Below are 13,032 nucleotides of genomic sequence, written 5' to 3'. Positions count from 1 at the left end.
TAGAAAATCAAACTCAAAATGACAGAGTCTCGTGCTGATAACGTGTTATGAAATAATATTAAACTTACACGACAACAACATATATTTAAAGAAGCTGGGGGGGAAGAGAGAGATTTTATTGCTATTTCAATTGATGTACAAATAAACTGAATTGACTTCCTATTTATCGAAGAAAAAAAGCAATTGCGAGGCTTTTCAGCAGCTGCTGACAAGCTGCCTGCTTGAGCTACTTGCTAGCTACCCGCTTGAGCTACTCGCAAGCTGCTTGGTTGATTGCAAGCATGGGAAAGTTGTTGCAAGGCTTTTCAGGGAGCTGCTTGCAACCTGCCTGCATGAGCTACTCGCTAGCTGCCTGCTTGATTGTAAGTTTATCCAATTGCAAGCTTATCCAGGAAATCGTGTATTTGAATGAATATACATAATACAGTGTATTTATAATATTTTAGAATAATTTTTGAAGAAAAAAATCACTTCTTTTATATTACTCCATAATTTTTAAACCGGCGTGGAAAATTAGAGATATAAGAAGTTAAAGTTCATGTTGGAGTTCCAAAAGAGCGACATGGGATGAGCTTAATTAGTGCAGCGGCATGAACAGTAAGAATTTATACATAGGTTTTAATGCTTTCTTTTAAATTAGATTTTTTTAATATGTAGGTCACTTGACCAAATCATATTATAATGCTATGTTTTTTGATAAAAAAATAAATAAAAAAAAAATAAAAGAGAGAAGAATTTATACATAGAGCGGATTTCAAATTAGTTATTTGGATTTAAGGTATGCATTTATTGTTTTTATTTACAGTAGAAAAGAATATTCACGTGAGATTTTTCCATGTTTTTATGCGGGAAACAAAATATTCATGTAACCAAAATTTCTTTGTTTTTGACAAAATAGATCGGGCATATTCTATACATGTTATGTTATTTGCATTAATTAACAGCGTATAACATGAGCATACCTTGCCAATCCGGTAAGACATGTTAACACTAACATGGTTGAATAAAGATAGTATTAAAGTCATAACTCATAACCCGGCAGTTATAACTTGTCAATAATTAAACACATGTAAGAGTTTTGGCAATTCATCAATTGTCTAGTGAATAATTTAACAAAATAGAAGAATGAATAAAAGATTATACTAAAGTTCCAGCGCACGCGTCTTAACTGGTGAATAATTATTCACGAGCAAAAGTTCTATCAATCTGGCAAAATTTATGAACAATTTAACAAAAATAGGAGATGGAAATTGTAATTAAAATTTATGGCGCACCGTCATACGTTGTTGAAGCATGATTTTTCATTTTTCTGAATGGGTGGCCAAAATAATTTTTGTACAAACTCCTTAAACGGGGATAAATATTAAACACTAAACAACTAAATTACTGAATCTATTTTTGCAAATCACACACTAATAGCTGGTTGAGGTCGGCCAAAACCTCCACCTGTACGTCCCGGGTGGTTCATACAAATAATTAAACAAAAGACTAGCTTCCATTTTACCCTCTCTATTTCAATTTATGTGCCTTGCTTTTTTTTTTTTTTGTCCATTTTAAGGGAATGTCAATTTTTGCATTTTGTAACCTTTTAATTTCAACAGCTAACACGACATATTTAAGAACACAAAATTCAAAAACTATTTTGATACATTAAACACACCTTTTATTTAAGGTCATGAGATTAAAAATCTACATACGAAATGAAATTAAAGGAGTATTATTTCCAAGACACACAAAAATGAAAAGAAAGGAATATTATTCCAAGCACATGTAGTTCCCACAAGGGTGTAAGTAAAAAAAAAAAAAAAAAAAAAAAAAAAAAAGGAAAAAAACAAGGGTTACGTTCACTCTATGTTTGCTTCAATTCTAAAGAAGCTTCATTTTAGTAAACTAGATGCTTAATTTGACCAAAAAATATTGGAAGAAGTAACAAGTGAAGAATCCAGCACATGCAGTCTCACCGAAAGAAGAACAGGTCAATGTTGCATTTTTTATCCGCATATGCTCTTGTCAATTGGTATAGACCAATTGTGTCATGAACGGAAAATTACTCTTTCATTGTCTTTCATAACAATAGACAGTATCTCAAGTAAATTTGGATTATTCTGTATCAATTCTTACTTCCTTTCTTTGAACTTATCAGTTTTAGGTACGTATTTAAGTCTTTTACGTTTCCCTGAGAATGAAAAGAGAGACCTAACACTTATCTGGATAGAATCTCCACAAATGAGGAAAACATACCAAGAGGTCTGCTGATGTGATCTTCGAGTTAACAAAGAACCAATCGACCAGGAACTTGTTCTTGAAGCGATTTGATGGGCAGATTCAAGAAACGGGTGTATCTCAAGTTATAGGCGTTGGATTAAAGTGATTCAAAAGCTATGTGAAAGATGACAATCTGAACTATAAAAATAACTATTGAATCGTTTAAATCAAGTAAGTATTGAGGCCTGCACGATGGAAAGAAAATTAAGATTTTGGGTATGAACTAGAACGAATTTTAATCAAGAACCGCGTTCTTGAATGATCAAAACAAATAAAGTTCCTAAGTCACCACTTGAAATCAATTAACGTGATAAAGAAACACCACACGCTATTGAAAACAAGATAAAGACTATCACCACCTTGCTTGGAACCAAAAACAAGGATAAAAAACACCAAATAGAGAAAATAACTCTATTGCAAAATTTAGGTTTCTGCTCAAAACGTGAATAGTGTTTAACAAAGAATAAGAACCCTTTATATAGGCCTAGGGTCTCTTCTTTGATGACTACAAATCCTTATTCTACTCTAGAAAGGAAATAGCTAAAACAAGGAAAGTAAAATCCCTATTCTACAAGGAAAGGGGAAAGTAAAACCTACTAGAGCAAGGAAAACAACTAATCCTAATTTAAGAAGGAAATAATTTTAACTTGGCTTCTTGGGCTTGAAATCATCCTTGGGCTTCTTGAATTTGAAGACAAGTCCACATACCAATTCTTGGGTTCACAAGAGCTTGTTGTTGACACCCTAAATAACAAAAGCCCAATATAGCTTCTTGTTTCGCAGTCTTCAAACCCAATTTAGTCACCATCTCTTCCGAAACAGCATTAGTGCAACTTCCACCATCAATAATCACAGAACATACCTTGCCATGTGAAGTACACCTAGTGTGGAAAAGTGTTTCTCTTTGACATGACTCTTCATCTTTATGTCCAGCATGTAAGCTTCTCTGAATAACTAAACAAGCACCTTCATCGGCTTCAATTTCGGCATCCTCACGTTCCTCATCAACTTGATCAGATTCTTGGTTGTCTTCATGATCAGCCCCATCTTCTTCCTCAACTATCATAATAGGCTTTCGATTGGGACAATCAGCTTGTAGATGGCCAAAACCGTGGCACTTAAAACACTTTCTCCTAGTTGAATCCCCTTGAGGTTTCTTCTCATCACTCTTAGCATTAGTTGAATTAGAAGAATTACCTCTATGAATTGCCTTGGAATTCCCAGCACCAATATTATTATTCCCCTGGTTAGAATAGTTCTTCTTGGGGTAAGATCTTTTCGGCTCCTTTTGTTGTTGTTCAACATTGATAGCAAGTTTTCGCACATCATTAAATGTCCAATAAGGTTGCAGTCGAATAGCATCTGCGATGGAAAGCCGCAACCCACCAATGTACCTTGCTATAGTTTGCTCCTCATGTTCTCGAGTATCACACTTAATCATGAGATATTCAAACTCCCGAGTATAGTTTTCCACGGTCAGGTCTCCTTGACGAAGATTATAAAACTTCAGATAGTTTTCTTGCTTGTATGTATTAGGAATAAAACGTCTACGCAGTTCTCTTTTCATCTTCTCCCACGTTCGAATCTTTCCACGACCTTCTCTTTCTCTTTCTCGTTTAAGATTCTCCCACCAAAGTGATGCATATCCTTTAAGCTTGATGGCAGCAATCTTCACCTTTTTCTCCTCAGAGTAGTCCTTGAACTCAAAGATTCGTTCAACGGTGAGTAACCAATCCATAAACGCATCCCCTTGGGCTTTTCCATCAAAATCAGGAACATCAACCTTCACATCATCTCTTTTCTCCCTTATATGAGTCCTCCTTATTTTTGGATGATCAAATTCATCATCTTGTCGTCTCCTAGCAAAATCAGAATTATCGCTAGAGTCATCTTCATCAACATCATGAAAGGGATTAATATTAGACCCTTCGTTATCATCCTTAGGAATCCTTCGCCGTTCTTGCCTTTGGTAACGTCGAAGTTGTGTTTGTAATTGTTGTATGGTCCTTCTCATCTCTTCCATCTCCATGTCACGATCCGCTGCTCTTCCGTCATCTTCTTGAACCCAACGTCCTCTTCTTGCTTGTATATTATTAGCCATGGTACTCCTCAACTGAGCTCTGATACCAAATTGATGTGATTCTTCGAGTTAACAAAGAACCAATCGACCAGGATCTTGTTCTTGAAGCGATTTGATGGGCAGATTCAAGAAACGGGCGTATCTCAAGTTATAGGCGTTGGATTAAAGTGATTCAAAAGCTATGTGAAAGATGACAATCTGAACTATAAAAATAACTATTGAATCGTTTAAATCAAGTAAGTATTGAGGCCGGCACGATGGAAAGAAAATTAAGGTTTTGGGTATGAACTAGAACGAATTTTAATCAAGAACCGCGTTCTTGAATGATCAAAACAAATAAAGTTCCTAAGTCACCACTTGAAATCAATTAACGTGATAAAGAAACACCACACGCTATTGAAAACAAGATAAAGACTATCACCACCTTGCTTGAAACCAAAAACAAGGATAAAGAACACCAAATAGAGAAAATAACTCTATTGCAAAATTTAGGTTTCTGCTCAAAACGTGAATAGTGTTTAACAAAGAATAAGAACCCTTTATATAGGCCTAGGGTCTCTTCTTTGATGACTACAAATCTTTATTCTACTCTAGAAAGGAAATAGCTAAAACAAGGAAAGTAAAATCCCTATTCTACAAGGAAAGGGGAAAGTAAAACCTACTAGAGCAAGGAAAACAACTAATCCTAATTTAAGAAGGAAATAATTTTAACTTGGCTTCTTGGGCTTGAAATCATCCTTGGGCTTCTTGAATTTGAAGACAAGTCCACATACCAATTCTTGGGTTCACAAGAGCTTGTTGTTGACACCCTAAATAACAAAAGCCCAATATAGCTTCTTGATTTTCATCATCTGCTCTACGAATCTCTTAGCCTCTGTTTGGATGGTCGTTAACCATGGTTTCATAATGTACAATATTGGTATTGTATTGTACTGTACTATATTAATGTATACAATGTTTGGATGAACTGTATCGTTTGTTGTGATTTAAAAATGAAGAGCTTTAAAAACAAGTAGGTGATAGATGGGGGTGGTGGAGAGGTGGGTGGTTGTGGGGTGAGTGGTTGTGGCGTTGGGGTGGGGATAGTGGTTGTTAGTGGGTGGGGTTGAGTGGTTGTGGTGTGGAGGTGGGATGGTGGGGTGGTGGTGAGGGGTAGTGGATGGTGGTAGGGTGGTGGGTGGTAGGGTGGGTGTCACGACCCGACTAGGGGGGGATGACGGGTCGTGACACGTGGGGTAGGGGTGGGGGTGGGGGTGGGGGTGGGATGGTAGGGGTGGGTTGTGGTGAGGGGTAGTGAGAGGGGGTGGGGGTGGGTGGTCGGGTCGAGGTTAGGTGGTGGAGGGGGGTGGGTGGATGGGGGTAAATGGGGAAATGAAATACATAATCGTGCAAAAACCACCAAATCTGTGGTTACAAAAATTAGCCTTTTTCATGGTTATATAACCACAGAATTATAACGGGTTTAAATCATCATACAACATATTTTTAAAATCAATGGAAACAAACATGATTTCATAGAAAACAATACAATAATGAACCACGGGAAACAACCATCCAAATTGGGGGTTAGGAGATTTTTCAGTTTTTGGTCCTTAAATTATATGGTTTTTGGATAAACTACTCTATCCATAAGGCCTCATTTGCTTGCACTTAATGGAGATCTGAATCTGAATGATTCAGACCTTAGACCATTAAGCGCATTTGTTTACATTAAGATTGAAACACTTATTTGGTCTGAATAGGTCTTAATCATTAAGGGGTCGTTTGGTACGAAGGATAAACATAAATAGTCCTAGGATAAGAATTTAGCAATTCCTTATCCCTTGTTTGGTTAGTAATCATGGGACAAGTTATCCCAGGAGTAAAAATAGTGCTGGGATAACTTATACCTGTCACAGGGTGGAATAAGTTATCCCAGGATAAGTTATCCCGGGATAAGGAAGAAACCTCTTCTTTTTAGAAATTATCCAATGTATAATACTTTTAGTCCAACATACCAAACAGTCAATAAAAAATAACTCCAGAATAACTAATTCCAGCATAACTTATCCCAGCGTAATTTATTTTTGAACCAAACAACCCCTAAGATCTTCAACAAAGTCTTCCACCGACTCTACCCTATCCTCACTCCCACCACCCACCACCTATCCCAACCCTCTATACCAACCCCCCTCCCCCACTAACCCTCAACCACCAACACCTCCCTAACCCTCCACTACCCCACCCAAACCCCATACCCACCACCAACCTTACCCCCAACCACCCCACCTCACCACCCCCACCACCCACCACCTTACCCTCACCCCCTCCCCCCACCACCAACCACCGCCTACCCCCTACGACCACCCCGACAACCCTCCTACCGCCACCCCCACAACCTATTCACCCCACCCACCAACACCCCATTCCAAAAAAAAAAAAAACTACACCCACCACCCACCACCACTACAAAGCATCTTAGCATTACTAGCGAACTGTTTCATTTTTTTATCAAATAATATTATTATTTTATTAAATTTATATTTGTTTTATGGGAAAATAGCTACAGTGCACCCTAACGTTTTGCCAGATTATTTATAATACACTCAACCTTTATGAGTGACCTATTACCCCCCTTACCTATTTATAGTGTGTTTTATTGGCATTTTTGGGGTGAGCTAGACATGAGCGCGAGGACACGCACAAGGGGCGCGTAAGGTGCATATTAAACTCGACTGACCCCTTTTTTTTTTTTTACACCTAGCCTTCCCACACCAAACCCTCATCATCTCTTCAAAATTACCCACCATTGCTAATTCGAAATGCACCTTGAAGTTCAAATTCGTTCACTTTACATAGCCCCAACAAACTTTAATTTCAACAGCTTCCAAACTCTTCTACCCTTGCATAGCCCATGAATCAATATGTTGTATAAAATGATACTCAAATTACTCCCGCTATTCTCAACCCAATTCATCATTTCCTTAGCCTTTTTCAAATCTTTCAACACTTTTAAGCACATCTGTATACGTATTGAAAAAAGAGAGGAAACAGGCGATGGCGGAGATGAGGCGGTCAGCGGCGGGGATGGAGTTGTAGGCGGTGGATATGAAACTGGGTTCGGGAGTGAAATAGATAAGAGGAAAGGACAGATTTTTGGAGCTGCTGCTATTTATTTTGAACACCTTCAAAGCTTCATTGTTGGTCAACAATGGCGGACTACAAGTTCACCATTAATTTGTTCCGAAAATCAAATGGGTATGGTATTCAGATTTGAAAAGAATCGTGTGTAATTAAATGGATATGATTCCAAATCTTCCTTACATTCCAAATAAATGAACGATGAAAGAATCTGACGAAAGAACCTATTGCATCTATTTTCTATTGTTGTTATTTTGTATGTTATATTGTTTTGATGAAGAAGAAAGAGTAAGATGTAAGAAAATAAAGAAAGAAATTTATGGGTCGGGTATTGAGGATTGAGTTTTCGGGTTTAAAATTGGGGGATGGGTTGATTTATTCTGAGGTTGCCACGTGGCGCGTGGGGGTGCACCTGATATTAAAAAACTAGGGGTAACATTTTAATTCCCAATAAAACACACTATAAATAGGTACCAGAGAGGGGGGGGGGGGGGGGTAATAGGTCACCCATAAAGCTTGAGTGTGTTATAACTAATCCTGCCAAACGTTAGGATGCATTGTAGCTATTTTCTCTTTGTTTTCTAATATGTAGTTACTTTCTTATTTGAATTGTATATTTATTATGTTTAAGCAAATACATTATGCACATTCAGATGTTGAAAAATAAACAGTCTTAATCATTCAGTGTTCAGATCTAGATACAATATCTTGATCATTCAGATACGCATTCAGATTCATACGTCTTAATCTTAATGAAAATAAATGAGGCCTAACTCAACTTTCATATCTCTATTTCTTTTTCCAAAAAAATAAATAAAATTGGTATGATAAAAGAACACTTTGAGTTAGTTAATTGAAAGTAACTAATTAATATGTTTGATAAAAGAATATCAATTAGCAGTTTTTTGTTGAAACGACTATATGTTCTTGAAGTTATTTAAAAGTATTTTTACAATTTGGAGCGGAGCGAACAATGAAAACTGGAATGGAAAAGGAGTTAGGAATTTTATTTTTGCAACAATATTTTGAGAATTAGAAAAATATTAGGATAAAATAGTAAAAATTTTGGTCAAACTAAAAGTGCTTATAAGTTAAAAAGTCGACCAACTTATAACTTTTCACTGATTTTAACTTATGATAAAAATCCTAAAATTGAAACTCTAGGATTCTAACCTAAATGCGGAAATTGAAAGATAATATGAGAATTTGGGATGAGAAGAGAAGGAATAAAAGAAAGACCCTCTTGATAATGAATTCTATGGCCAAACTTAGCAACAAATACTAAATCCTCCCAATCGTAGTTAAATCAAGGAACCTGTACTATTTGAATTCAAAGATGACTAATTTGAGGTCCACAAATGAGCAATCCAATATGAACTCAATGGAAAAAGGATTCTATTAACAACTAAGAAACCACATTTAGTTAGCTAAACAAACTATGATCAATCTCTACTAAACAAACTCTCAAACACTCAAGTTTCATCAATATACAAGGTAAGTAATGAAAATGAATAAGGCATCTATATATAGTTTGCCTTATTAAACTAAGGCCCAAAAGTGACCATTTTGCGAAAACAACCTAAATGGACTGCTCAGTCCGTGACACCATCTGAGAGTCGCAGATGGTGTCTCATGTTGCACCTGCGACTCGCAGACCATGTCGCAGGTTGTGACACCTTCACTTATCCTCTTTGTCTTCCCTCCAAGCGATCATCCAAATGTTGAACACCTTTGTGTGTTGATCCTCAAGTGCCTCCAAAGCTTCTCTCCTCATGAACATGACTTGCAAGGCTTGGAGCTCCTTGGCTTGCCTACGAGTGAGAGGCCTTGAAGGAGTTGTGCCAATTGATATCATATCATCCTCCCCTTCTTGGGGAAGATGCGCCCTCAAATCTAAAGGCTCACCTATAACACAAGAAGATAGATCACTTACATTGAAGACATTATGAACATTATACTCACTTGGTAAGTCGATTTTGTAAGCATTCTCATTGATCTTCTCAAGGACTTGGAAGGGGATATCTTCCCTTGGGCTCAACTTCCCCTTTCTCGATTGAGGGAACCTTTCTTTCCAGAAATGTACCCACACCCAATCATCAGGTTTAAAATCCACTTTCTTCCTTCCATGGTTTTGTTTTTTCGCTACCATGGTGTTGATCTTCTCTATGTTTTCCTTTACTTTGGCATGGATCTTCAACATTTTGGCCGCCCTTTGTTTTGCATCTAATGTCACAACAACATCACTAGACAAGGGGATTAAGGTTAAAGGTACCAAGGGATTAAAACCATAACACACTTCAAATGGAGTCATGCCAATAGAGGAGTGGTGGGACCGATTATAAGCAAATTCAATTAAAGGCAAATGGTCCTCCAAAGAAGTGGGTTTTTCTCTAATCATACACCTAAGCATACTCCCAAGAATCCTATTCACTACTTCGGTTTGCCCATCCGTTTGAGGGTGGCAAGAAGTAGAGAACATAAGCTTGGTGCCAAGTACACCCCATAGACTTCCAACAATGACTAAAAAATTTGAAGTCCCTATCACTAACAATAGTGCGAGGTACTCCATGCAATTTAAGCACATGAATTACAAACAAGGATGCCATATGAGAGGCATCATCACATTTATGGCATGGTATAAAATGAGACATTTTTGAGAATCTATCTACCACGACAAAAGTGCTATCACGACCCCTTTTAGTTCTTGGAGGACCTAAAACAGAATCCATAGAATTATTTATCCAATGACTACTAGGGGTGGGAAGAGGAGTGTACATACCTTTGGGATGAGTTTTTAATTTCGCTTGTTTGCACTCCAAGCATTGTCCACGAAGTTTCTCCACATCATGCATCATTTTGGGTCAATAGAATTGCTCCTTGAGGATGTCAAGTGTTTTGAATACTCCAAAGTGCCCCATCATACCTCCACTATGAGATTCTTGACAAATATCTCCCTCAATGAACTCATAGGGACACACACTCTACCATCCCTAAACAAGAACCCATCAACAAGTTGGAACCGGTCAACTCTCCTTCCTTGGGTCGACTCCTCACAAACCTCATTAAAGTCGGGATCTTGAGAATAGAATCCCTTGAGGCTTTTAAATCCCATCATTCTAGAATTCATAGTATTTAGCAAAACATACCTTCTAGACAAAGCATCCGCCACCATATTCTCTTTGCCTTTTTTGTAAAGGATCACATATGGGAATGCTTCAATAAGTTCCACCCATTTGGCATGCCTCTTGTTGAGTTTGGATTGGCCCTTCAAATACTTTAAGGATTCATGATCTAAATGAATTACAAATTCTTTGTGCCACATGTAATGTTGCCAATGGGTCAATACCCTCATAAGTGCATACAACTCCTTGTCATAAGTAGAGTAATTCAAAGAAGCTCCCATTAGTTTCTCACTAATGTAAGCTAATGGTTTACCCTCTTGCATCAATACCCACCTATGCCAACTCCGGAAGCATTACGCTCAACTTCAAAGGTCTTCTCGAAATTGGGCAATTGCAATAATAGTTACGAACTCGACATAGACGTCAATTCTTGAATTGCCTTCTCTTGCTCATCTCCCCAAATAAAATGAAAATCCTTTTTGACCAATTCGGCCAAGGGAGAAGCAATGGTACTAAATCCTTTCACAAATATCCTATAGAAACTTGCCAACCCATGGAAACTCCTCACATCGGTTGCATTTTGGGAGTTGACTAAGTTCTAATGGAATACACCTTTTCTTCATCAACCTCCACACCATTTGCGCTCATAACAAAACCTAAGAATGCCACTTTATCCAACCTAAAAGAACATTTCTTGAGGTTAGCAAATAACCTTTCATCAACAAAACATCAAAGACTGGCATCAAATGGCTCACATCTTCTTCCATTGATTTGCCATACACAAGAATACCGTCAATGTACACAACAACAAACTTATTGACAAAAGGTTTCAAAATACGGTTCATTAAACGCATAAAAGTGTTAGGTGCATTGGTTAGGCCGAATGATATAACAAGCCACTCATATAGACCAAACCTGATCTTGATGGTCTTTTTCCACTCATCACCGGGGTTCGTACGAATTTAGTGATAGCCACTTCTAAGATCAACTTTAGAAAAATACACTTGAGCCACAAAGCTCATCTAACATATCATCAAGCCTAGGAATGGATTGGTGATACTTTACCGTGATTTTGTTAACGGCTCTACAATCAATACATATCCTTTAAGTGTCATATTTCTTTGGAGCTAGAATCACCGGGATGACACATGGACTAAGGCTTTCTTTGACAAGACCCTTCTCAAGGAGTTCTTTAACTTGCCTTTGCAGCTCCTTAGTTTCCTCTGAATTGCTCCTATATGCCAACTTGTTTGGAATTTGAGATCCGAGCACATAGCCAATTTGATGTTCAATTCCTCTCATTGGAGGAAATTCCTTAGGCATCTCCTCCGGAAAGAGATCATCATATTCCTGCAAAAGAGAAGACACAATACTAGGAAAAGTGCTAGCATCTTGGTTAGCATGTAAAAGAAGGTCTTAGTTTACAAGGCACACCATGAAGTGTCTTTCATCAATGCCTTTTAAGCAGTTGCTTGGCCTTGCCAACATACACCTCTTAGGTCCATCTTGAGATGACCCTTCTCCACCAATAGCGATCAACAACTCCTTTTCACACTTCTCCATTTCCTCTTTTTGAACCCTTTCTCGGAGTTCCTTCATGATTCTATAGTCTTTACTCACTTGATAGGGTGTTAATGGGGCAAGGATAAGCTTCTGACCCCCAAGTACAAATGTATACTTGTTGGACCTTCCACTATGTTAAGCATCCCTATTAAATTGTCAAGGCCTCCCAAGAAAAATGTGACACGCTTGCATAGGTACCACATCATATAAGATCTCATCTTGATACCTACTAATGCTATACTTGATAATGATTTGCTTGGTTACCCTTATTTCACCACAATCATTGAACCATTGAAGTTTGTAGGGACCAGGGAGTTTTCTTGTGGGGAATTTCATTTTTTCAACCAATAATTTGTTCACCGCATTTGTACAACTCCCACCGTCAATTATCAACGAACACACCTTGTCTACAATCTTGCATCTAGCATGAACTAGATTCTCCCTTTGATCAACCTCTTCTCTAGCTAATGCACCCATGGCTCTCCTAGCTATATTGGCAAAGTTCAATCGCTCCTCCATTCTTTCTTCAACTTCACCATCGGATTCTCCCTCATGCTCACTCTTTTGCTTCTCATCATCACTACTAACCCCACCCTCTTCTTCATCATTGATATGGTACCCATCACGATAGGCCACAATTGACCTCCTATTTGGACAATCACTTACAATATTTCCTCTACCTTGGCATTTGAAGCACTGAACGGTAGATGGACGAGGGAAGTTAGGTTTAGTATTGTTACCTCCTTTTGTTTTGTCATCTCTTTTGGCCTTGTAATCAAACTTGGCTTGAGGAGTTGGAGTAGTGATCTCGGGCTTTCCCAAGTGGGTGACTTCCACTTATCTTTACATTTGCTCCATGATGAAGTTGTAGTATTTTTTGCC

At 37.9% G+C, this 13,032-nt stretch overlaps 1 protein-coding gene across 1 annotated transcript; it reads right to left on the bottom strand.

Moving 5' to 3' along the window:
- Positions 1 to 2,117: 2,117 nt before the first annotated feature.
- On the bottom strand, positions 2,118 to 4,366 carry LOC132628695 (uncharacterized). Its single transcript, XM_060344461.1, has 2 exons — positions 2,974 to 4,366; positions 2,118 to 2,176 (listed from the first exon to the last, which is right to left on the bottom strand). The coding sequence occupies exons 1-2, from the start codon at positions 4,364 to 4,366 to the stop codon at positions 2,118 to 2,120; spliced, it is 1,452 nt and encodes a 483-aa protein (XP_060200444.1).
- Positions 4,367 to 13,032: the final 8,666 nt, after the last annotated feature.

The sequence above is a fragment of the Lycium barbarum genome, chromosome 2, assembly GCF_019175385.1.
Source record: "Lycium barbarum isolate Lr01 chromosome 2, ASM1917538v2, whole genome shotgun sequence".
NCBI lineage: Eukaryota > Viridiplantae > Streptophyta > Magnoliopsida > Solanales > Solanaceae > Lycium > Lycium barbarum.
Note: the sequence above shows the minus strand (reverse complement) of the source record. Positions and strands in the feature narration are given on the sequence as shown.